The following is a 26,693-nucleotide window of genomic DNA, read 5'->3' as shown; positions in this document are numbered from 1 at the left end:
TGCCCACTTCACCATGGGAGCCGTGGAAACCATGGTCCCAATTATCTTCATGCACTGGGATGCCCGGAGATGAGAGGCTGATAATGCCGGACGAATCCTGTTGCGAATTGTCGGAATCTTCTCTAATGGAAGGGAGATAGTGCCTCTGGAAGTGTTGAAGAGGGCCCCTAGGAAGACCAACGACTTCGTGGGTTCCAGATGACTTTTTTCCAAATTCAGGAGCCACCCGAACTCTTGAAGGGTGGAAATTACTTGAGATCTGTGAAGCAGAATTTGATCCTGATGTTCTGACAGAAGGAGCAAGTCGTCCAAGTAATGGTAAAGACGAATCCCTTTTGCTCTGATCAGGGCTACTACAGCCAGTAAGATTTTGGAAAAGATTCGAGGTGATGTGGTAAGCCCGAAAGGGAGACAGGTAAATTGAAGATGCACCTGACCCACTGCGAATCGGAGAAATTTTTGCATTTCTGCTGCGACTGGGACGTGAAAGTAGGCATCTTTCAAGTCTATGGATATCATCCAATCCTCTGGCTGTACCACTTGCCGAATTGTAAAAAGTGTTTCCATCCTGAACCTCTCTTTCCTGATGAAGGTGTTTAGGTGTGTTAGGTCTATAACCGGCCTCCAAGAGCCGCTTTTCTTCAAGACCATGAAGAGCGGAGAGTAGATGCCTTGGAACCGTTCCTCGGTTGGGACAGGCACTGCTGCACCCTGGGCAACCAGGGATTCTACATATGTAAGAAGAGTTGACTTCTTCTCTTCTGAACGGGGTAAGGCCGTAGGAATGAAGCGAAGAATGGGGCTTCTGTCGAAAATCCACACATGTCCGTGTGATACGGTTCTGACGGCCCATTGATCTTCGATCGAGGCTGCCCAGACGTGCGCAAACTGAAGCAAGCGTGCGCCTACCCGCACCGTCTGGACAGGTTCGATGTCAAAAAGACTTCGTCGCCTCTCGGCTTGCTGAAGATTTTCCTTTGGAGAACTTCTGCCCTGTAGACTGAGGGCGCTTCCAGTTCTTCCTGAACTCACGACCGGGCCTGTAAAAACGGGCCTCTCTGGCACGATCAGGATTTTGTCTGTTTTGAGGTCTTCTCTGATCTATCAACCGGCGATCCTGGGGAAGGAAACCAGATTTACCACCAGTGGCACGGGTAATAGCACTGTCCAGTTTATTACCAAAGAGGGAGGAACCCTCAAAGGGAATTTTGCACCAGGCCTGCTTAGAGGCAGGGTCGGCCAACCAGGGGCGCAACCACAAGGCGCGTTTGGCCGTGACAGAGGACAGCATGACCCGCGCCGCCAAGCGGATTATATCAATGGATGCCTCACCCAAGAAAGCCGTTGCCAGTCTCAACTCCTGAATGGCTGAACTCCTGGCCACCTCTTCGGAGACAGTCTGAAGTGTAGCCTCCACGCTGTCTACCCAGACTTCCATTGCCTTGGATGTGGCTGCCAAAGCCAGAGCCGGCTTACACGCCATACCTGCGGAGAGATAAATTTTCTTAAGATCTGTGTCAATCCGCCTGTCAAGAGCGTCTTTGAATGAGACTGAGTCTTCCAATGGTAAGGTTACGTGTTTCACCAACCTCATCAAGGCCGCATCCACCGTGGGAGCGGAGTCTAGATGTTTCACCTTATCATCCTTAAAGGGATACATTCTGGAGACCTTAGATGACAAAGAGTTTCTCTTTTCAACTCCCTGCCACTCGTCTGTAATAATTTCTCCCAATTCCCCTAGGAGGGGAAAATGGGAACGCTCTTTTTTGAGGTGTTTGAAGTATTTCTTCTGTTTAGCTGGGGACTCAGCTGGATCTTCCCATTTTAATGCCTCCTTAACCGCCTTAACTAGCGGTGGGACCATAGCAAGTTCAAAACCTACATTCTGGTCTGCCAAATCATCTTCACTGTCTGTAGAATCTTCTGACAGACGACTTGGTTGTGAGGTACCTGGCTCCACTTCATCCCTTAGGAGGAAACCAGGAGCCTCTGAAGAGTGACCCGAAAGCCTGCTCGAATCCCAATCTCTAAGGGATTCTTTTACAATCCGCCTGACCATAGCCTCCACTGGTTGTGCAGTGTCTTGCTTTTCCCTCAAAACCCTGGAATAACAGGTATCACATAGGGATCTATCCTCAGGGATATGGGCTCGACAGCCCCAGCATGATTTCCCTGAACTTCGGTCAGAATGGCGGGATTGCCGCGGAGCGACTGAACTGGAAGTGTGCTCATGTCGTTTAGACCTGGAGCTAGACCTATGACCAGACTTTGATGAAGAATGCCGATGGGCTGAAGGAGAACGATCCTTTGATCCAGAAATAGGGCGTTGGTCAGACCTAAAAGGGCTAAATAGGGAAAGAAAAACACACTTAGGCTCCATTCCACCAGCCAACGCAAGCAGGTAAGGGTTAAGAAAAACTAGCTCACCTGTTGCGCAGGGACTGGCCACCGGGGGGTGGTGAAGCATCCATTTGCAGATAGAAGCAAAAGCCTGCACAGGAAGAAAGTAAGCATACATGTACTGACTTTCGTCTCCACACCAACCCTTTTACCCCAAATGGCACCTGGATCAAAGCATGACTCACCGCTGAAAAGCAGAGAAACAGCACGGGGAAGCCACCGCAACGCCCGCAGACATCCCATTGTAAACAGGAATGACAGCTGCTTAAATCTCCCGGGCGCCGCAAAGCCACGCCCCAAACGACGCAATATCGTCATAGGAGATCGGGAGCGATGCGCGCGCATGCGCAGACGATACCAGGGCCAAGCCTCATCCTGGACAACCAATTGAAGGTCCAGCGAGGCAGGGGGAGGAGCCTAAGCGACGATCTGGAACGCAGGAGCGCTCCACCGCACAAACAGGAAATACAATGAAACCAAAAGAAAGTTTTATACTTTACCACCATGACGATAAACGAACAGTCTCAGGCCTGGATGAATTCATGCGTGTGTGACAGGGCACCAGGGCCTATCCGCTCAATAGCAAGGACGTATTGGCCATCAATGCAGCCCACCTCTCATTCAGGATTTACGGCCTCTTCAGCATTTTAAAATAATATTGCCCGGGTCCACCCGATAAATATCGAGATTGCTGGACATAAAACAGGAGGCATCTGACATCAACAAGGTCCACACGCCACCAGCTCGCCTGAAACCGATAGACGTCCTATAAGGTAAGACTTCCTTCTCGCAGGAGGAGGACGAAAAAGGAACACGGCTCCTGGTATGGAGCAAAGATTTATGGGAGTGGGGTCCTATAGGGTAGGAGAGGAGGCGGAGCCTACCCATACGTGTGCTGCCATGGAGTCTGTCAGGAAATATGTCTTGTGAATAAATATTCTTATATATATATATATATATATATATATATATATATATATATATATATATTCCCTACTGTAGACTGTTTCACTAAGATTGGTATATGCTTTTAAAAAGAAATTAATCGACAAAAAAAGAACTCTGGGAAAATTGCGTGGTGTACTAGGAGTGTCTGAACAAAATTGATTGGGTTTTTCTTAATTATTAAATAATTTGCCGTAATCGGCTGGAGGCACTGCGTCATAATTCTATTGATAGTTCAGACACCGCCTTTTAGTAATAAATTTAAAATAATCAGAATAATATTCTCGAACGTATAAAACGCACAACACAATACAATGGAAAAGTCCACAAAATGACCCCATTTTGGAAAGCAAACACTCCAACGTATATTTTATGAGGCATCATGGGTCGTTTGAACATGTCATTTTTTTTTCACAAGTTTTTGGAAAATGTGGGAAAAAAATAAATAAAACTTTTTTTTTTTTTTTTACACAAAGTTGTCAATTTATAGGATATTCCTAACACATAGCATGTACACAGCAAAAATGACACCCCAAAATACATTCTGCCACTCCTCCTGAGTATGGCAATACCACATGTGTGAGACTTTTTCACAGCCTAGCCATATAGAGGGGCCCAACATCCAAGGAGCACCATCATGCATCCTAGCCACTTGCCTAGGCCTATTTTTGACATTTGTTGTTTACAAGCTAAAATCAGTTGTTTTTGCTAGAAAACTACTTAGAACCCCCAAACATTATATATATATATATATATATATATATATATATATATATATACATAAATATTTTTTAGCAGAGACCCTAGAGAATAAAATGGAGATTATTGCAATATTTTTTATCACACCGTATTTGCGCAGCGGTCTTCCAAACGCAATTTTATTGGAAAAAATTCACTTTTTTTAATTAAAAAATAAGAAACCAGTAAAGTTAGCCCAATTTTTTTCCATAATGTGAAAGATAATGTTACGCCGAGTAAATAGATACTCAACATGTCATGCTTCAAAATTGCGCACGCTCACGGAATGGCGACAAACTTTGGTACTTAAAAATCCCCATAGGCGACACTTTAAAAATTTCTACAGGTTGCAATCTTAGAGTTACAGAGGAGGTCTAGGGCTCAAATTATTACTCTTGCTCCAACGATCGCGGCGATACCTCACATGTGTGGTTTGAACACCATTTACATATGTGGGCGGGGTTTCAGTATGCGTTCGCTTCCGCGCGCGAGCTCACGGCTACAGGGCGTTCATTTTTTTTTTTTTTTTTTTTACTATTTATTTTATTTATTATTTTTTATTTTAACACCGTTTTTTAAAAAAAAAAAAAATTTGATCATTTTTATTTCTATTACAAGGAATGTAAACATTCCTTGTAATAGAAAAAGGCACGACAGGACCTCTTTTTTTGTGAGATCTGGGGTCAAAAAGTCCTCAGATCTCACAAGTACACTAAAAGATAGAAAGAAAATAGAAAAAAAAAAAAAAAAAAGGGACCTTTAAACCGGTTGCTAGGCAACAACGTTTGCCGTAGCTCCGGTCCTCCAAGACCATAGAGTCGAGTGAGGGCAAGCTTGCCCTCACTCGACATCCTGTCTGTGAGGATCTAGGACCGGATCGTTTTCCCCGCTGCCAGTGGGTCCGGTAAGCGGGGAAAAGGACCGGAACGTGGAGGGAAGGGGGGGGGGGCACCAGTTCCGCCATCCCGGAAGGGTGATCCCGCAGAGAATCCGCCGCTGGGACCACCCTCATCGGAAAGCCAACCATCCACGGTTTAAAAAAATACCAGGGTTATGGCAGCTATCTGCTGCCATAACACCGGTATTTAGGTTTAAACGGAGGACGTATATAAACCTTTTTGGACTTGGACATGGTGGCTGTATGAAGGGTGACAGGTACTCGGGTACTTTGCTGGGCAGGTGACAGGCAGGTGACAGGTACTCTGGTACTGATTAGCAGGTGGCAGGTACTCGGGTACTCTGATTGGCAGGTAACAGGCAGGTGATAGGTACTGATGGGTACTGATGAGTAGTACCGATACTGATAGGTGATACTGATACTGTACTGATGGGTACTGATGAGTAGTACTGATACTGATAGGTGATACTGATACTGTACTGATGGGTACGGATGATCAGTACTGATACTGATAGGTGATAGGTACTGATGGGTACTAATGAGTAGTGATGGGTACTGATGAGCAGGTGGCAAGTACTCGGGTACTTCAGGTGTCAGGTACTCCGATGGGCAGGTGGCAGGTACTTGGGTACTCCGATGGGTAGGTGACAGGTACTCGGGTACTCTGATGGGTAGGTGACAGGTACTCGGGTACTCTGATGGGTAGGTGACAGGTACTCGGGTACTCTGATGGGTAGGTGACAGGTACTCGGGTACTCTGATGGGTAGGTGACAGGTACTCGGGTACTGATTAGCAGGTGGCAGGTACTCGGGTACTCTGATGGGCAGGTGATAGGTACTGATGAGTAGTACCGATACTGATAGGTGATAGGTACTGATGGGTACTGATGAGTACTAATGAGTAGTGATGGGTACTGATGAGCAGGTGGCAAGTACTCGGGTACTTCAGGTGTCAGGTACTCTGATGGGTAGGTGACAGGTACTCGGGTACTCTGATGGGTAGGTGACAGGTACTCGGGTACTCCGATGACGGGTACTCGGGTACTCCGATGACGGGTACTCGGGTACTCCGATGACGGGTACTCCGATGACGGGTACTCGGGTACTCCGATGACGGGTACTCGGGTACTCCGATGACGGGTACTCGGGTACTCCGATGACGGGTACTCAAAGTACCCGAGTACCTGTCATCAGAGTACCCGAGTACCTGTCATCAGAGTACCCGAATACCTGTCACCAGCCCATCAGAATACCCCAGTAGCTGTCATCAGAGTACCTGATGGGCTGGTGACAGGTACTCAGGTACTATGATGGGCTAGTGACAGGTACTATGATGCGCTAGTGACAGGTACTTTGATGGGCTAGTGACAGGTGCTCTTTATTGGGGGGGGGGGGGGGGGGGGCAATCAGTGTGTTTGGGGTGCACTGTACTTGGTAACTAGCTGTTACCACAATCTCCTCCTCACACAGGATCAGTGTGTGAGGAGGAGAACACGGTGACAGCTAGTTACTGTGTTCTGCGTTGACATTTGTGACCGGCTGTGATTGGACACAGCCGGTCACGTGGTAAAGAGCCAATTTCATTGGCTCTTTACCTAGATCGGGGATGGGCTCTGTCGGAGGGGCGAGCCTCGCCCCCGGGGGGCGCGCATTGAGGAGGGAATGAGGGGCTCGCGCTGGAGCCGCTCATGTGATCGGCTGTGATTGACACAGCCGATCACGTGGTAAACAGGCAATTTCATTGGCTGTTTACCTTGATCGGGGTTGGGCTCAGTCCGAGGGACGAACCTCACCCCCGATCGCCGCGCGGATCGAGAAAGACTTCCTGCCGCCGTCATTTTATTATGGCGCGGTATGGAAGTGGTTAAAAATACAGTTTTAAGCCCCTTTCACACTTGTGCTACTTGTCCTGCGATTTGGGACTGCAAAGTAACATGACAAGTCGTACTCCATGATTTTCAATGATTACCATTCATATCTGTGCAACTTCAAGTTGCAACGACTTCAAAGTAGTCCCTGCACTACTTTGGTTTGACTTTGATGCATTTTGAGGTCCATAGGCATAAGCATTGTTTGAGTTCAGGCAAAATCGCAACCAAAAGAAATTGCGGCAAAATCGTGCAATTTTTAGGTAGCACAAGTGTGAAAGGAGCCTTAGGGGTACTATGTGTTTTTACAACTTTGAAAAACATAGAAAAAATATATATACAGTATATTTGCTATACATGGTTTCCTTTTTTTTATTTTATTTAAGGTTGTAAAAACCAGTATGTTAACCGGTAAAAAAAGTATGATAGTTTGTTTCACTGTGGACTCAAGGTTTTTGATACGTATGTTAATTAAGGTTTAGAGGCCTTGCTTTTCTTTTTGTTGCTTGAGGTGGCAGTATAACCTGGCTGTATCCAAATTCTTGAGTTGCTCAATGGACAAGATAAAAAATGCAATTCAGACAAGAACTCAAACATTGTCAAGTTGTGCAGAACTCAAAAAGTGTGGACATAGGAAAATGTAACAGAAGGGCTAGTAGCGATACTGACAGATGAGATTATCTATATTCAGTGCTGCAATAATAAGTGTTGCTTACCTGTAATTCAAACAGTTCCTGTAAAACAGAAAAGAAAAAACAAAACATTAAAAATTTTAAACCGCAATCTTGTTTCACCATCTTTTATAGTTATGCCCAGCTGTAAGCTTGTGCTGTACTACAGTACTTGGTTTAAGGACTTTTTTCAATACAAAATCCCCTTTGAGGTTGAAAAACAAAAAAAAAAAAAAAAAAAAAAAAGAAGCAGCCTAATAAAAAGGTAAGAAAAAACAAAAACAAAACAAAACACACTATTTAGGAGACCCCCCCCCCCCTTCCTGAAAAGCGATCAACTGAGAGCGGTTAAGGCTGCCACCAATTTGAATTGCTTACCATGCAGAGGTGCACCAGATTTTGCGTGCACCAGTAAATCTCCCCCATAGGCTCAAATCAACCTTATAAATGTATGTCAAAGGAAAGTAAAAAGGCAAGAAATGCAGATGAAGAATTCAGCCTCAGCATATCAGGGGGTAAAATCATCGATCAGGGCCCATTTCCCAACTTGTGTGATCGTTTGGGCTCTCTCAAAAGCCAACTCGAGCCAATTTTTTTTTTTTTACTTTAGATAGGGTGAGGAAGGGTTAAAATATGTACAGTATGTCAGATTGATACTGCAGTCTGACTTAATTTAGGAGACATTTTCCCTCACTTTCCATCCCTTTGACACATATAACTGAATTGAAGGAATGGTTGTGTAACGGACAGAAGCAGCAGCTATTGTCACAGAGCAAAAAGCATATGTAGAATTGTGCCTGGTTCAGAGCAAAAATATGGTCCCTGAGCGTCTTTGGCAATAGAAACTTACACAGGTTTAGTGAATGGGCAGCCCTAAGCGCGATAGGTGCTTTCACTTGTGAATCATGCTTTTTAAATCGCTAGCAGGAACCTGCGTTCTCGCTAAGCGATATGTGAATGAGTCCTTGCCCTGCAAATGAACAGACTGAGCCAACTAGTAATGGTTCAAAAAGGTAGCAGGATGTCCCATTTTGGGACCTTCAGGGAAGAAAACAAGGAAAATATTTTCTGAAAGAAGATGTTGCAGCTAGATAGACCCTAACAAATCTGACCACATCTAGGCAGCGGAGTGAAATTCCCTTGGCATGTTTTCTAGCAGGGCATAAGGGAAGGGAGGACAATATCCTCTGAAATTAAAAGAAGGGCCAACCTTGGTGAGGAAAGAGGGTCTTAGGACCACCTTGTCCCTATGGAGAGCCCTCAACTCAGATACAAGCCTGACGGAGGTAATGGCCACTAAAAAGGCCAGCTTACTCGAGAGACACTCCAATGGGAAGTCCTCAGTCAGGTTCAAAGGGAGGTTTTTGAAGAACTATGTATGAGATTCAGTTTCTAAGGAGACACGGGTGGTCTGAGTGAGAGATTAACATGAGCAACTCCTTGCACAAAAGGTCTTGACAAGACAGTGAGAAAGCAAAGGTTTATGGAACAGAATGGATAAGACAGAAATTTGTCCCTATAGAGTACTAAGAGCTAGATGCTGGCCCAGACCAGCCTGGAGGCATGCTAGGATGCAAGGTATACAATATTTACAGGGTTTGAGGTGGCCACCCTTGCACCAGCAAAAGTAGGTCCTCTAGGTTTGAGGATAAACCCTACAAGACAGATTTTCTCACCATGAGTAAAGTGGGAATGAGTGAGCCAGCAATTTTTTATTTAGGGCCTGGGTTCTCCTGGGCCAAATTAGAGCAATGAGGATTCACCAGAATTATTCCTTTATCTTGTGAAGCAGTCAATAGAAAAGATTCATTGAAAGCAACGTATACACCTTTGCGAATGGGGACAAAGAGAACAACCAGAGCATTTGCCGTGAAAGACAAAGGATCCTAGGATCCAAGAAGGAGCGAGGATGAACCCCAAAAGACTCACACCACGCAATGTACGTCTTCCACGTACAATGGTAGATCTTCCTAGAGGCATATTTCCAAGCTTTTAACAACGTAGGAATCACTGATTCAAACAAACCACCACCCTTCAGCACCTGGCATTCAACAGCTAAGCCATTAAGGCCAGCGACTGTAAAGCAGGATGGAAGATTGGTCCTTGGGACAGCAGATCCTCCCTGAGAGGAAGTACCCAAGGAGCATCGGCGACGAGCCGTACCAGATCAGCATACCAAGATCAGTGAGACCAGTCTGGAGCCACTAGAATGACCGGAATCCCTTCTGCCTGAATGCTGCACAGGGGTCATGGCAGAAGTTTGAGAGGGCTGGAACGAATCAGTCAGGACACCTTAGAATGCCAGCTACTTACCGAGCTGCCAGGACACTGCTTGTGCCCCCTTGGTAATTGACAAAGACCACGGCCGTGGCATTGTCCAAAGAAATTTGTACTGGACACCCCTGAAGAAGAATTGTCCAATGAGCCAGACAAAGGCTGATCGCTCAGGATTCCAGAACATTAATTGGCAGTCTGGACTCTGCCAGAGTCCAGACCCCCTGAGCACATCGGTGCCGAGAAGGCCTTCTTAGAAGTCTGGTTTTAGACCAGTATTTCAGCCAGATAATACGCCGAAGGACCACTGCTGATACAGACAGCCTAGAAATCAAAGGAGCCGCATCCGAGAGGCATCACAGATAAACTGAAGCCCCTGGAAGAACTGAGCAGCAAGCTCCACAAAGACAGGGGGAAGCCGTTTCCCCTCCAGGTCCCAGCGTAAAAGTTTAACCCACTCGGTCAGAGCTTGCGACTCCAGGGCAATAGTAAATACCGGCCTAAGTGCCAAACCAGCCACATCGAACATATGGCAGGCCAGAGCCTCTGCCTTTCTATCAGCTGTATATTTTTTTTTCTTTTTAAATTTGACAATTTTTATTGGGTTTTATTTTTTACAGATACAGACCAATTAAACCATAAAAAAAATAATACATACATCAGGATAAACACCAAGAAAAGAGAGAAAAAAAAGAAACCCAACACACCCCCCCCCCCCTCCCGGAAGTGTAAAAAAAAAAAATTATTCATCATTATGCTCATTGTGAATCCAAACTCAGCATATCACACTTGTGGCAAATCCAAGCACACCCACAAAAAAAAAAAAAAAAAAAAAAAAACCCACTAAAGAATAATCTAAACAAACGTGCACGTGTTCAAATTATCCCCCCATAAAAGGGGGTAATAAATAAATTGAGAAGACCCTTCCTTGGGATTTAGTGCAAAATGTGTCTTTCCCCCCAATGGGAATATCGTGTATTTAGAGGCATAGCCAGACCTTGTAAGACCCCCTAGGATCTTACATAAAGAGAAAAAAAAAAAAAAAACCCCTTGAAAAATTGACAACATAAAAGGGTAAGGGTCGGGAGGGGAGGAGGGCACATGCCCATGCAACGCAAAATCTACACCTCAATAGAATTGGAGTACACCTCTGACCCAGTGAAAGATACCCACGGCAGCCACCGAGCTCTAGTCACCTCCTCTGAATTTTTTAGCTGTATATTTAAAGGCCGGGGACTCCTCAAACGGAATGGAGGTAGCTTTATTTAACCTGGAAACCGACGAGTCCCCTACAGGTGGGACCGTCTACTTTTAATGCAGCTAATTCTCATAAGGATACTGCATGCAAAAAGCACTTAGGAACCACTGCGTTTTGGACAACCCCACTGTGTCGTGACAATGTTGTCAAAGTAAGCGGAAAAGGGAACACCCTACAGCACTGCCCCCTTCACATCCCCCCCACAGCATGGCCCCCTTCACATCCCCCCACAGCACCGCCCCCTTCACCCCCACCGCACCGCCCCCTTCACCCCCCACCGCACTGCCCCCTTCACATCCGCCCTACAGCGCTGCCCCCTTCACATCCCCCCACAGCATGGCCCCCTTCACATCCCCCCTCAGCACTGCCCCCTTCACATCCCCCCTCAGCACTGCCCCCTTCACATCCCCCCTCAGCACTGCCCCCTTCACATCCCCCCACAGCACTTCCCCCTTCACATCCCCCCAACGCACTGCCCCCTTCACATCTCCCCCACGCACTGCCCCCTTCACATCTCCCCCACTTAACATCCCCCTTCACCCCCCACAGCATTGCCCCCTTCACATGCTCCCCACAGCACTGCCCCCTTTACATCCTCCCCACAGCACTGCCCCCTTCACCCCCCCCCCACAGCACTGCCCCTTCACATACCCCCCTACAGCACTGCCCCCTTCGCACCCCCTTCACATCCCCCCTCACATCCCCCCACAGCACTGCCCCCCTCACATCCCCCCACAGCACTGCCCCCTTCACATCCCCCCACAGCACTGCCCCCTTCACATCCCCCCAACGCACTGCCCCCTTCACATCTCCCCCACAGCACTGGCCCCTTCACCCCCCCCCACAGCATTGCCCCCTTCACATCCTCCCCACAGCACTGCCCCCTACACATCCCCACCAAAGCACTGCCCCTTCATATCCCCCACCACAGCACTGCCCCCTTTACATGCCCCCCCACCCCCGCACTGACCCTTCATATCCCCCACCACAGCACTGCCCCCTTTACATGCCCCCCCACCCCCGCACTGACCCCCCTTGTACATGACCCTGCTACCCATTCTTCACAAGTTCACAGCCATGTCCTTTCCTCCCTTCACTCTCCTACCTTACACAGAGTGGAGATGAGGCTGCGGGACCATCCTCAACTGAATGAAAGCAGAGGCACAGCAGCCCCGAATGGGGCGCGGGAGCTGCCGGGTAAACCATTCATATTAGCAAGCTGGTGATTGGTTGCTAAGAACGCCCCCTACCAGCCAATCACCTCCTGCTTAATGTGAAAAGTTAATTCAGGCAGCTGCCTCTCTCCATGCAATGCTGGTCCCGCTCCCAGTCCAGAATTGTCCCGCCTCCCGTCGTCCGCTCTGCTCATGACAGCGGCGGAGGCTGGGGGACAAAATCGTTAAATGGCGCGGTCGCGGAGGTCCAGATAGAGCAGTAGCTCAGGCCAGACGCGGGCCACCATTTAGCGATGCCCGCTATATACTAAGGTCACCCAGGAAACATAATCAGAGGAGGTCGCCAACTGCGATCCCGCAAAGGGGACGCCGACCAAGGGCCCACAAATGGGCCACCTAATGGACCCCGATAAAAAAAACAAGAGGGTTGCCCTCTAAGCCCTCCATAGAGGGCATAATAAGAACTAGCCCCCTTTAAAAAGGGGCCGCCCGCCGTGATGCGGACGCGCAGGCAGGGTACCCTGATGGTCCCACGGCGCTAAAAGGGGCAAGTGCCCCACACAATGGCGGCAAGACTGTCATCAAAAAATGAAGCGCCCCCACAGTGTACCCCTGCCCTAGCAGGCCGCGGCCTAAATTTCTGTGGAGGCCCAGCCACAAGTGCACGGATCCCAGTCCGGCAGATGCCCCATGAAAGAGTGGGGGCTTCAGCTAAACGCACTGGAGCCGCCCCCCCCAACGGAGGCGCCTGACTTGGCCGCATGGTCTAGTAGGCTGCAGGATGCAGCCTAGATTTCTGTGGGCGCTCAGCCGCAAGCCAAGCGGAGCCGATCATCCAGCGGTAGCGGAGGGGAGGGCGGATACCCAAACGGCAGGCAGTGGCTTCAGCCATCCTCATATGGGCCACCACACATAGTTTCTGACTAGTAGGCCGCAAAGCCGCAGGCCTAAATTTTCAGCTGGATCTGGCGGCGCTACCCACAGATGCTAAACTATCCACTCACCCAGCCCAACAACCGCCACAGGGAGCCCAGAGGACATCCCTGCCATAGTCACATACCCCCAGGGTGGCAGGGAACTCTGCTCAACCCCCTGTTGTGCACCAGGAAAACCTAGTCAGCAGCAACTCCAACCAGCCCCCCTCCCCTCTTAAGAGCATGTGGCAACAGCCAGCTCATAACCTGACCCGGGGGGGTGGCCGGAAGACCCACAGTGACCACCAAAATTTTAGAGGGCTGGGGGGGGAGGGGAACCCGGGGGTCCCACCGTCCCAGGGACGGGCCACGTCCACCCCAAAACTCTCCAGTAGTAGAGGGGGGGGGGCACTACTTACCATACCAGAAACAGGGTGGACGCCGCTCTGGACAGACCCTTGCTCCATCATAATGTGGGTACTGTAGGCCCGGAGGAAACGCTGCGACTCAGGCCGAAGCCAGTTAGTATGCGCCCTTGAGAGATGTTTAACTCGCAGGCCAGCCCCCATCCAATGGGGCTATGTCATGGCGGACCTAGCACGGAGCTGCGGTCTACACGCACTCACTGGTCAGACTGGCGGGACCCTAAGGATCTAGATTATCCAGTTCGTCACCCAGTCTGGCAATTGATTAAAGATCAGACAGGAACAAAATAATAAAAAAGAGGAAATAAATTCCATTTAAAAAGGAGAAATTGCTAGGACCAGAGATCCCAGCAAGGAACTAGGTCCTTACTCCTGACTAGGCTGAAAGCTGAAAGTGGGTCTATACCCCCTGAGACTGCCCATAGGCGTAGTCAAGCTTTTTCCTGCCTAGTGTCCTACTCCTGTATACGAATGACGGCGATCAGCGATTTGTAGCAGGATTGCCATATTGCGGTGAACAGTCGGACACTAATTGACACTTTGTGGGAACCAGCAATAAGTGGTAAAAAAATGTACTGTCACTATAATAATGACACTGCTGGGAAGGGGTTAAACATCTAGGGAGATCAAAGGGTTAACTGGTTGCCTTGTGCACTTTACTAAGATACACCGCATTGACAGGGTTTACCTCAGGCATTATACTTGGATGATGTTTTAAATGGTCCAGTAAGAACAACAAGGCCCCTGACCAGCCAATTAAAGTGGCAAGTCATTGGGTAGTTAAGAGGTCTCTTGATAAAAGGTGCCCAGGATCATATAACAAAATTCATATTACATTTTATGGATTCTTTAACTCTCCATGAGCCTGTGGTGCATAACAATTTACGTTTTTAAAAATATACCATATGGCATGTAATATTTAATGTGTAAAATCTGCTTCCCATCTACACAGATATAATGCTCATTTAAGGACTATTCTAACATCAACACATACTAGCCCGTTAATTAGCTAGTCAATAGGCTAAAGGCTGAATCCTGTTGCTGCTCACAAAGAAAAGCCTGAGAAACTACAAGGTCAGAATAATGGAAATCGAAATGACAAAAAAAAAAAAATGAAAGCATAAAACTAATTTTTAAGAATACACATACCATTTCCTCACTGTCTGCAGGTTTGAGCTCTGTGCTGGGTTGTTTAGGAGGCTTAACAACGGTTGGCATTATCTTGTTATGTAGTGCAGTCTCCTCCTCAGTGGCTTCTTCCAGTATCTAGAAGTCAATAGTGTAATTCTGTTAAATAAGATTAGCCCTTCTTTAACTCAAAAGTATGGCTGAAGCATTTTAAACAAAAAAAAAGCTTCTGTGAGTTCTGTAAACTGCAGGCTAGGTTTAAGAATGATATATTTAGCCACTGCTGACTTGGCCAAATAGACAGATGTTTCATAGTAGTTCTCTTTACCTTGCATTACTACCTAGTGAGCCGCTAACCTGGTAGTATGTAGCCATCAGAGTTAGAGCTTCCAAACCAGGAATGCCTATGAAAGAGTGTGACAGAGAGCACCAAAATACCCTTCACAATAGGCCTATCTAAATACGCAAAAGCCACAGGTATACTTTTTTTTTTTTACAAACATGCTTAAAACCATTTAAAAATTCCTTTCAGTATAGCAATTGAGATTCTGGCACCATTTCGGCAGCAAACATTCTGCAGTATAACATAAGCAATTACAGATATACAGTAGTGATATGGAGCATAAAAACACGAGAAAACTTTGAATGGGAATGTAAGCACCTACAATGGGAATGTAAGCACCTACAAAACACAATCATCACCCTAATAGAAGCAAAAATAGTTTTTGTCACAGGAACTGATTACTTCTGACAACAAAGCCTGTTTTCTTTAACCACTTCAGCTCTGGAAGGTTTTACCCCCTTAACGACCAGGCCATTTTTGGCAATATGACACTGCTTCATATTTTGATTTTTTCACAATTTTGAAAAAAAAAAAAAATTATATTTTTTGCTTTCTGCTATAAAACATTCCCAATACAAAAAAAAAAAAAAAAAAAAATGGATTTTTGTCTTACCATAAAATTCTTTTGTCTGAGGTTCACTGACGGACACAGCTCCATATCTTCTTAGACCCTTGGGCTTATGCTGCTCTCTCTTTAGGGAGTAGAACTAGGCAGAAACAAATTTGGCTACGCCCCTGAGGCAGTCCCAGGGGGTATACCCTCACTTCCTGCTATAGGACTTCAGTTTGTAACAAGCAGTGTCAGAAGAATACATAACAACCCAACAGAGGGGCGGGTTCTGTGTCCATCAGTGAACGTCAGAGAAAAGGATTTTACGGTAAGACATTTTTTTTTTCTCTTTCGTTCACTGACGGACACAGCTCCATATCTTCTTAGATCCCTGGGACATCCCAAAGCAGTGTCAATATGAGGGGTGGGAAAAAACACAATAGATACAATTCCCAACAAGGGCTAAACATAGCCAACCAGGAGCTCAACCAGGAACAACTGGAGCCCATCACCAGGAAAAAAAAATACACCCTCAAGAGGCAGGAGCCTCTGCAACCGCGCCTGCAAAACTTTGCAGCCGAACGCAGCACCCGAAGATGCAAGGACATCCACCTTATAAAACTTCATGAATGTGTGCACAGACGACCACGTAGCCACCTTGCACACCTGAACCACTTCTGCCTGATGACGGAAGGCCCAGTAGGCACTAAGCGCCCTCGTAGAATGCTCGACAGGAAAAGGAGGAACCTGACCCTAAATAGAATAGGCCTGACCCACCATCTGTCTGATCCATCTGGAAATGGTCGCAGCAGATGCGGCCTGCCCCTTACGAGAGCCATTCGTAAGGACAAAGAATTGGGTTTACAAATCCACTCAGTCGCCGCCAGGTATACTCCGATTGCCCGATCCACATCCAAGGAGTGTAGGGCAATTTCTTTTAGGATGTTTCGGCTTAGGACACAAAGACGGCTACAAAAATATCCTCATGTAAATGAAACCCTGAGACAACCTTAGGAACGAATGCCTGACAGGTTCGAAACACCACTTTGTCCCTGTGAACCACCAAGTAAGGTGGCCGACAGGACAACGCAGCCAACTCCGACACCCTACGTGCAGAAGTAACAGCCACCAAAAAGGCCACCTTCTGTGACAGAGTGAGCAGAGGAAGTTCACAAATATTTTTCAAAAGGCTTTTAAAGTACCGACAGTACCAAATTGAGATCCCACTGGAGGAGCCAGATGGCGAACCCCTTGCACGAAAGTGTGAACCAAGTAATTCGCAGCCAACGGCCTTTGAAAAAATATGGCTAAGGCGGAAATCTAGCCCTTGATGGTGCCCAGAGCCAAACGTTGATCTACACCTAGTTGTAGAAACTTCAGCAGATGAGACACAGATAAGGAATGGGGAGAAAACCCCCCAAGACTCACAAGTATTGTATGCCCTCCAAACTCCATGATAAACCTTCCTGGAAGTAAATTTCCTAGCTTTCAACAGCGTAGGAATAACCGACTCCGGAAGCCCTCTGTCCTTCAGCACCTGGCTTTCAATAGCCATGCCGTTAAAGCCAGCGACCGTAAAGCAGGATGGAAGATCGGTCCTTGAGACAGAAGATCCTCTCTGAGAGGAAGATTCCAAGGAGCGTCTGCTACCAGCCTTACTAAGCCTGCATACTAAGACTGGTGAGGCCAGTCAGGTGCCACCAGAATGACTGGAATTTGTCTCGACAGAAGTTGTATCGGGGAAAGCGTAAATCAGATAAAACTGACCCCAAGGGCATTTGCCAGAGGATCCCGAGACCTTGACACGAACCTCTGCACCTTCCTGTTGAGACGGGAGGCCAACAGGTCCACATCAGGAGTCCCCCACCGGAGACAGTGTTGATGATGCACCTCCGGATGGAGAGACCATTGTCCCTGATCCAACGTCTACCGACTGAGGTAGTCCACCTGCCAATTCTCTACCCCTGGAATGTACACAGCCGAGAGGGCCGGAACATATCGTTCTACCCACCTTAGGATGCCGAATACTTCCCGGGCCGCCAGGGCACTTCTTGTGCCCTCTTAATGAGTGGCATATGCCACAGCCGTGGCATTGTCCGATTGTACCCTTACCGGGCACCCTTGCAGGTGATCCGTCCACTGGGACAGAAAGCCTGATCGCCCGAATCTCCAGGATGTTGATCAGCAGACTGGACTCCTCCAGAGTCCAAACTCCTTGAGCCGAGTAAACGCCCAAGACACCTCCCCACCCAGACATGCTGGCATACGTGGAAACCACTGTCCAATACAGAGGAAGAAAGGACTTCCCTAGACGAATCGCCAGAGAGTGGAGCCACCAGGTCAGATAGCCTCTCGTACCCCGGCTCAACAGGATCAGATTGTCTAGCGTCTGTGGATCCTTGTTCCATTTTGTAAGAATCTCCCTTTGCAGAGGTCAGGTATGGAACTGAGCAAACGAAACTGCTTCGAAGATGAAAACCATCAGGACCAGCACTTGCATGCAAGTCATGAGAGAAGACTGACGGTTGGACAACAGGAACCGAATTGCATCCTGCAACTTCAGCAGTTTCGCATGCGGAAGAAACACCAGAGCAAAGGCCAAATCCAGCGTCAGGGCCAAGGCCAAATCCAGCGTCAGGGCCAAGTAGTCCAACTTGGTGTCAGAGCTGATTTTTGAAAATTCAGTGTCCAGCCAAACTCTTGCAGAGTTCGCACAGTAATGTCCAAATCGACTTCTAGAGCCGATGAAGACACTGCAAGCAGAAGCAGATCGTCTAGGTATCAACACCACGATGCCCTTCTGCCTGAGCAAGGCCAACACTTTCACAAACACCCGAGGAGCTGAGGCAAGACCAAAGGGTAAAGCCACAAATTGATAATGCTCCTCACCCACGGCAAAGCGAAGAAAACGCTGGTGCCCGACATATATTGGGATACGAAGGCAAGCGCCCTTGATATCGATAAAGGCCAGAAAATCCCCTTGATGTAGGAATACCACTACTGTGTGAATGGACTCCATCTGAAATATCTGAACCCGCACAAAGTGGTTCAGAACCTTGAGGTCCAAGATTGCCTTCATTCCCTGGGAACAGTAAACAAATTTGAATAAAAGCCTTGGCTGCGGAACAGAGCCGCTTTTGACTTACCTGTCCATGGTCTCTTGGAGCCGCCCGCGAAGGTACGGGTGGATATTGAACCCTTGTCCTGCGATCCAGTCGGATGAAAGGGCCGCTTGTGAGCCAAGAAAAGAGGACCACGTTTACGTTGCCCTTAGCTACCTGACACTGGCAGAGAAGGGGTTAACACTGGGGGTGATCAAGGGGTTAAGTGTGCTCGTAGGTAATGCTTTCCAACTGTGTGGGCACTGGATGTAGAGGAAAAGATCTGCGTTTCAGATGAAACACAAGAGCTCTCTCCTCTTCTTCCTCTGTGACAGAACAGCAATCTGCCTTGTTTACAAAGGCAGAACGCCATTCTGTCATTTTACTGCATGACCGTAGGTGACTGGCGGAAGTGGTTAAAGTGGAGTTCTGACTCTCTTTCTCTCTGTAATTTTTTTTTTTTCAAAATCAAATCAATATTATTTTGAGCCATTGTCGTGGGGCCATTGAAAGGCATGGGGCCCATAGGCCAGGGCCTACTCTGCTTTTTTGGTAATCCAGTACTCAGGCTAGTTCATGCCAACCCGTCGTGGTGATGTGTGCTGAAAAGAACACTGCAGCCAACAGAACTTAAAGAAATGCACTATGCTTTAAAAAAAGTAAACAGTGTGATGCGTCTGGATTATCCTATCGTACACCAATGGCTGTGTCCCAGCGCCATTATTGTACAATGCCAGGCAAAAATCCCAAATGTTTCAACAGCTTGAAAACCTGAGGTAGGCCCCTTTCACATGGGACACCTCCAGGAGTCCGCCTGCTTAGCGGGGAATCTGTCCGCTGATCCTCGCTGAGCAGGCGGATAGATGGTCTGCGTCTGCTCCTCTTATGAAGAGCAGATTCAGACACAGCCCACTATCCTCCATGGGCGGTCAGATGTAAACAGACAGCCTGTCCGTTTACACCAGTTTGCCATTTGATTCGATCAACGGATCGGATTGGATGTCGGTGGGTGTAAACAGACATGTCAATTTACATCCACTGCTCCATAGAGGATAATCCACTGCTCCATAGAGGATAATGGAGTGTCTGATCGGGTCCTTAAAAGCGGACAGGCAGACCTGATCATTACCCACGTTTGAAAAGGGTTTTAGTGAATAAAGTTTATCACTCTTACTTTAAATTTTGTTTTACTTCTGTTGCATTTTAAAGCTTTTTTCAACCTCCTATGTGAAAATACAAATAAAACAAAGCATGATAATGATTGCAAGAGGAAAAGTTTTCTATAGCATTTAGGTACAAGACCCTTTGGAGTGAATATGAAAAACCGCAAATTTCTTGAGGACTATATCACCCACTGAGCAACTCAGGGCAACGTGTGTATGTAAAAGTGAAAAACAACAACAAACTAAGCATAGGTAGCTATCAATAAAAAAGATGAGACAACTCACCCATCCTATGGCTTCAAACATTTTTAAGTCTAGAGGATCACCTGAAATCACTCCATCAATCTTTGTGAGTGAATGGCAGGTTGCCATACAGGCAACAAATTGAGACTTGACCAAACCCTCACTGCAAGCCTTCTCTTCTGGCAGAAGGAACCTGAAATCATTACAAAAAAAGGTAATCAAATAAATTACAATATTGTAACAAAGAATTACAGTTAAAGTAGGTAACTCCGTGCGTGTGTTAAACAAATGAGTGACTAAATTGAGGGCTAATTAAACACTAGAGCAAGTCTAAAATTCTCTATTTTGAAGAATGCTTAGAAACTGATCTCTTATGTCTGAACTTTCCCTACTTTGCGGGATGACGTAACAGCCAACATAAAAGCAATTTTAAATGGAATTTGACATATGTCATATGTGCGCAGCTACTGCCATCCTTCTGAAAGTCCGCTATCTCATTGATCCTTTGACTTAAATACTTTGAGTCACTGACCCAGAACAAGCTCCGATTTCACTGGATGAATGATCTTAGTCATTGTTTTAAAGAACACTGAAAATGGTTCGAAAGACCCACAGTGACCATTTAGAGGGGCTGGGGGAAGGGAGGGGAACACAGGGGTCCAACCGTCCAAGGGAGGGGCCCATGTCCACCCCAAAAGACCACCAGGGGAGAGGGGGGGGGACACTACATACTGGATGGGCACTGCTCCGGGCAGACCACCGCACCATCGGAATGGGGGGGCTGCGGGCCAAGAGGCACGCTGTGACTCAGGCTGGGACCAGGTTGTATGGGCCCTCACGAGACGTTTAACTCGCAGGCAAGCCCCCGTCCAGTGGGGCTATGTCGCAGCCGACCTAGCGCGGAGCTGAGGCCTGCGCGCATGCTCGCTGCCCCCTGACTGGGGAGACCTTAAGGATTTAGAATATCTAGTCCGTCGCCCCGGAAAGTTGATTGTAGTTCTCACAGGAACAGAAAATAGAGGAAAAAAATTGGATTTTTGACTTATCGTAAAATCCATTTCTCTGATGTTCATTGACGGACACAGCGCGGACACAGCTCTTCATCTTCATGACCGTAGGGTTATGCTGCCCCCTACAGGAGTAGGACACTAAGCAGAGAAAAGCTTGAACACACCTATGGGGCAGCCCCTGGGGGTATACTCCCACTTCCTGCTTTAGGAATTCAGTTTTGTAACAAGCAATGTCAGAAGAAAAAAAACAACTCCAAAGAGTGGCGGTGTCGTCAACATCAGAGAAATGGATTTTTGTAAGAACTTACCGTAAAATCCTTTTCTCGGATGTTCACTGAGGGACACAGCATTATATCTTCTTTGACCGATGGGTTATGCTGCTCTCCTTAGGAGTACAACACTAGGCGGAAAAAGATTAACAAAGCTTGACTACGCCTATAGGGCAGTCCCCAGGGGGTATACTCCCACTTACGGCTCTAGGATCTCAGTTTTGTAACATTTCGCTAATTCTCAAGGGATTAAGGGGTACAGAGGAGGTCCTTCCTCTAGGAGAGCAAAGCTGTATGCAACCTGTTAGGAAACACTGTGTCCCAGGGTTTCCTGTCCTCACATGTTGTGGCTTTCATGGGCACAAAGCTGCATTCAAGACTGCTTGGGGACAGGTGCACTGGTACAGCAGGAGCAGTAAGTATATTTGGCTTCTTCTAGACAACTTTTTCCTGTCTGCTGGCAGCTACTGTTATTAGGGCATTTTATGAGCACTGACTGGTTGTTCCCCAGCTATAAACCCATGAACGAAAAACCCCTTATGCTGGCAAAGTACCCACACCTGACGTGCAGGCTTCCACTTCCTCTTTTGGATCCCTGTTAGGGGTCATTGGAGTCTCAGGTATATTGTCTTGAATCCTTTACCCCTTCATGGACTTTTCTGTCATGCAGCTGTCACAATAAGTGGTTGCATCTAATTGGACAATTTTTTGCCCAGCTCCTTTTCAGGATGTTGGGTAGGAGGATGCCGAAAGGGATGCCAACATTTCATCAGGAGCCAGCAAAAAAAAGCTCCATGTATGGCCAAAGAATGAGCTACCTCAACAGTGGGGGTTCTAGACAGCAGTGTCCACCTACAGGCAGCACTATAACCCAACAGTCAAAATCGAATGATCTCAGTTGTGTCCCTTAAAAAGCACAGAGAAAAGAATTTTATCATTCCAAGTACCAAGTCCAAAAAAGTCCTATTTTTTTCTACTGCATTCCAGAACCACTAACATATTCAAGCACAATATACAATTGATTTAATAAAGAGAACATCCCTAGGCTCGAGGTCCATTTGTCATTACAATCTAGGTGTAATTATTCAATTCAAAATTAGGAGGAGCCGATGTAAATTCTCACCGAGCATGATCTACTCTCTGGATTCCCCAAAGGTCCAGCCCATCTTCAGTAAGGGTGCCAGTCTGACAACAGAAGAGACAGTTACATTTAAAATGTCTGAAAAGGAGAATCAAACCCTGACAAATATAGCTTATAAATCAGTTATTTTTTAAAGCCTGACAAAACAATTCTGTTCACACACAAAAAAAAAAAAATTGGAAGGTATTCCTAACACAGAATTCTCAAAAAATGTTAGAACTTCGGAAATGTATGCAAAATAAATGATAATATTTTCCTAAATTCCTCCAATCATTAAAATCAAACTTCACATGAATCAACAGCTTACAAAGCATTGCCATCAGTTAGCTGTCCTGAAAGACGATTGGGGAAAAGGTATTCTTTTAGGAATACTTCTGAGGTGCCCATGTAATTTTTTGCTTCTTTATTGCATGCTGTATCTCTTGTGATGATACAACTGAACTTGTTCTCACCAAGTCATTGTGCTGTACAGCAATAGTAAAAAAAAGTCTTGCACTGGGCATTTTGGATGCATTGACCTGCATTTTTGCTAATCAATATAATTCACTTTTTAAAAAAGGTAAAGCATCAAAGCAATTAAAAGGCAAAGTGTGTATTACAGTATGAGTGAGCCCCTATATTTCACGCGGAGAACTGTGGTCTATGAAAAGTACAGTTAAGATACAAAAATATTTACCTTGTCAAAGCATATGAGGTTTAACTGTCCACAAATGTTTATTCTCTGTGGGCTGATACAAAAGATGCCAAGTTTTTTCAGGCGCCTCTGTGCATACACAATCCCAGCAGTTAATGCAGCAGGAAGGGCAGGAGGTACTGTAATGGTTATGATGTCAAGTGACTCAATAATAATAGTGCTAGCTGAGACCTAAAGACAGACACAGGACACAAATGTAAAAAATGAATAAACATTATTTCTTTTAACGGTCAATATTAACTCTGTTGACTCAAAATAAATATCAATATATAAAATCCAAAACTATTACCTGATTTAAAATACTATTTACAACTGTGTAAAGGAACCCAATCCCGGCCACCGCAACAAGACATAGCAGGAATAGATAGGCATCTCTGTAAAGCTTAAAGTCTGTTGGCTTTGGATACAATATGGAGCGAATAAGCTGTCCTTTAGATGTGCTGAATCCTGGGGGCACAACACACAACAGGTAAAATAATTACTCTGCTAGAGATAACAAGGATTTGAGAACACTAAAGCTAGGTCTACACGTAAAATCAACTGTTTGTATATACCCTGCTTTACAAATAAAGTGACAAGTGTTCACAACATCTTATAGATTCTGGGGGGGCCAAGCAGTCATTTTAGAGGAGTGACAGATATCTATAGTCTAAACAAAGCATACCATAGAAATTGCGCCAGGGTGTGGATTTCTGAGAACACACATTTTCACATCTTCCAACAACCTATTTGTGGCTATTGAAATTTACAGCTGCAAAGGAAGTTGGCGTTGAAAAGCTTCTCTCTGCCAGACACAGTAATTAATTACGGGTTTAAAAAGGTACAGCAGGGACAATGTAATGCCCACTTTAACTGATGTCTGAATGAAAGTTTTTTTTCTTTGTTTTTTTTTTTTTTTTTTTTTTATTACAGTTAGTGATGTCTTTGCTATAAACAAATATCGCTATTATTCGGAGTCAGGGTTGCAAAAACCAACATAATGAAATGTAATAGCAGATAATAAGTTACATCTCTTAGGCTACCTGTCCGGACAATTATGGCTTTCACAGGCTCTCCAGCATAAAATCTGGTTTGAATGACATTGGTCCCGCAAAATAATGTGTGGCGTTTGTGAACTTCTGTGCTATAGATTTCATCTTGTTCTCCTCTGGAATTAGAAGGACCTGGCAAGTTGGTCTTGGTCACAGGAACACTTTCACCTATGAAAAAAAGGACATATTCAAATAAAGCTTGGTATAAGACATAAGAGTGTGCAACTTAGCCAAGGTTACAGTAATTAGATATCAGAAATAAGACATACAAAGTAAACCTGTATTTAATAGAAAAACCAGTGTAAATGCAATGCAAAGTGCAATTACTTATTAATAGATTCTATACTGATCACTGACAAAACTGAATCACATTAGTTGCTATGGTTTAGTGCAGTCTGAACATCCTTAGTGCTCTTTGCACTGCCTTACTATATGAATTTAAAGTGTCAGGCTTAAAATGGACTGTCAAACAAGCCACAGTCACAAGTTCCAGTCCTGGATAATTCCTGTGAATTCCATTGATTAAAAAAAAAAAAAAACTGCAAGCTTTCCAATGTCAGTGATAGGTGTTTTGATACAACTGCTTGATATAATTAGGGTTTAAAAAAGTTTTCCCCCTTCAATTTGCACCAGATTTCTCTTTTGAAAGATCTGTTGCATTGGGACTACATGCCCCATGTTTCTTTGCAAACGGGTCATAATGTGCATGCAAATAATGATAAATACCTGTCTGGGACCCTGCACATAAGAGTGGCTATGCTCAGCTTTTAGGGAGAAATAACGGAATTTTTGTAAAATCTTACCGTAAAATTCCTTTCTCTGAGTCCTCCGACAGTCGCCGCCCACTCATACAGTCTTCACCAATGGGGTATTGACTTCATCTCCACAGGAGTAACTAGGCATAAGACTTGTTAAAAAACAAAGCATTTACATAGACACACCTATGGGGGCTGTCCCACTGGTCCAATACCCCCTGCAATCAGCCATCCCAACTCAGTTTGGTAGCAAGCAGTTAAGTGTATAAGAAGCCCAACAGAGGGGTGGGGGCGGCGACTGTCGGAGGACTCAGAGAAAGGAATTTTACGGTAAGATTTTACAAAAATTCAGTTTTCTCTTACGTCCTCCTCCGACAGTCGCCGCCCACTCATACAGTCTTCACCAATGGGGATGTCCCAAAGCAGTGTAGACATGAGGGGTGGGCAACGCAACCGTCAGAAAGGCAACTCAGTACCCACAACAGAGAAAGGGACCTTACTTGAACAGAAAGGAAACCCTCTGGGTAACAAAAAAAGGCTCAACAGGAGCAACAACCCAGGAAAGCAAATAACCAAGGGGATAAACAACCCCATCAGCCAGGGACCTGCAATAAAACCAGGGTCCCCTTACGGTACTGCCGCACAGAGAACTTTGCGGCCAAAGGAGGCATCCGCCGATGCCAGAACATCAATTTTGTAACATTTTGAAAAGGTGTGTACTGACGACCAAGTCGCAGCCTTACACACCTGGGCCACCGAAGCCCAGGAAAGCCCAGGACGCACTCACCGCTCTGGTAGAGTGCGCCTTGACAGGGAACCCGTTCCTTCAACGAATAGGCCTGTACAATTGTATGTCTGATCCATTTTGAAATGGTCGCCGCAGACGCAGCCATACCCGTCTGAGGTCCCTCAGGAAGGACAAAGACAGAATCCGATTTTCGAAAGGATTCAGTCGACAGGTAAACCCTGATTGCCCTGACAACATCCAAGGAATGCAAAGCAACCTCCTTAGGATGCTTGGGCTTCGCACAGAGCGAAGGCAAAACAATGTCCTCATTAAGGTGAAACTCAGAAACCACCTTTGGAAGAAAGGACGGGTTAGGTCGCAAGACCACCTTATCCCTATGAACCACCAGGTAAGGGGAGCGGCAAGACAAGGCCACCAACTCCGACACTCTGCGAGCAGAAGTGATTGCCACAAAAAGGGCAACCTTTCTAGACAGCACAGGTAACGAGATTTCCCTGATGTTTTCAGACGGGGAACGTTGCAATACAGACAGGACCAAGTTCAAGTCCCATGGAGGTAAGGGCTCCCTACGAGGAGGGGCCAAGTGACGCACATCTTGAATGAAGGTGCGAATCAAAGAATCAAATGCCACGGGGCGCTGGAAAAGGACTGCCAGTGCAGATACCTGGCCCTTAATCGTGGCCAACGCCAGGCGCTGGTCCACACCAGTCTGAAGAAAAGCCAACACTCTCGCCACCGAGTATGAACGAAGAGAGAAGCCCCTGGACTCACACCAGGCAAAATAAGCTTTCCATGTACGGTAATAAATCTTACCAGATGATTCTTTCCTAGCCTTGATTAAGGTAGGAATGACCTCTGAGGAGAGACCCCTGTCCCTCAGGACCTGGCTTTCAACAGCCATGCCGTTAAAGCCAGCGACTGTAAAGCAGGATGGAATATCGGTCCCTGAGA

The 26,693-nt window shown here is 46.3% G+C and overlaps 1 protein-coding gene across 2 annotated transcripts in view; it reads right to left on the bottom strand.

The window, feature by feature from the left end:
• Positions 1-26,693, bottom strand: part of ATP13A3 (ATPase 13A3) — a 449,747-nt gene that overhangs the window by 178,968 nt on the left and 244,086 nt on the right. For both annotated transcript variants that reach the window (XM_082249624.1, XM_082249623.1), the window contains exons 11-17: positions 24,231-24,407; positions 23,498-23,655; positions 23,191-23,379; positions 22,497-22,558; positions 20,137-20,287; positions 14,716-14,832; positions 7,566-7,583 (exon numbers count right to left, since the gene is read on the bottom strand). In XM_082249624.1, coding sequence (XP_082105750.1) covers positions 7,566-7,583; positions 14,716-14,832; positions 20,137-20,287; positions 22,497-22,558; positions 23,191-23,379; positions 23,498-23,655; positions 24,231-24,407 — 872 coding nt within the window. The remainder of the gene's footprint in view (positions 1-7,565; positions 7,584-14,715; positions 14,833-20,136; positions 20,288-22,496; positions 22,559-23,190; positions 23,380-23,497; positions 23,656-24,230; positions 24,408-26,693) is intronic.

The sequence above is a fragment of the Pelophylax lessonae genome (genome assembly GCF_965119305.1).
Source record: "Pelophylax lessonae genome assembly, chromosome: 3".
Lineage (NCBI taxonomy): Eukaryota > Metazoa > Chordata > Amphibia > Anura > Ranidae > Pelophylax > Pelophylax lessonae.
This window is presented reverse-complemented; position numbering and strand designations above follow the sequence as displayed.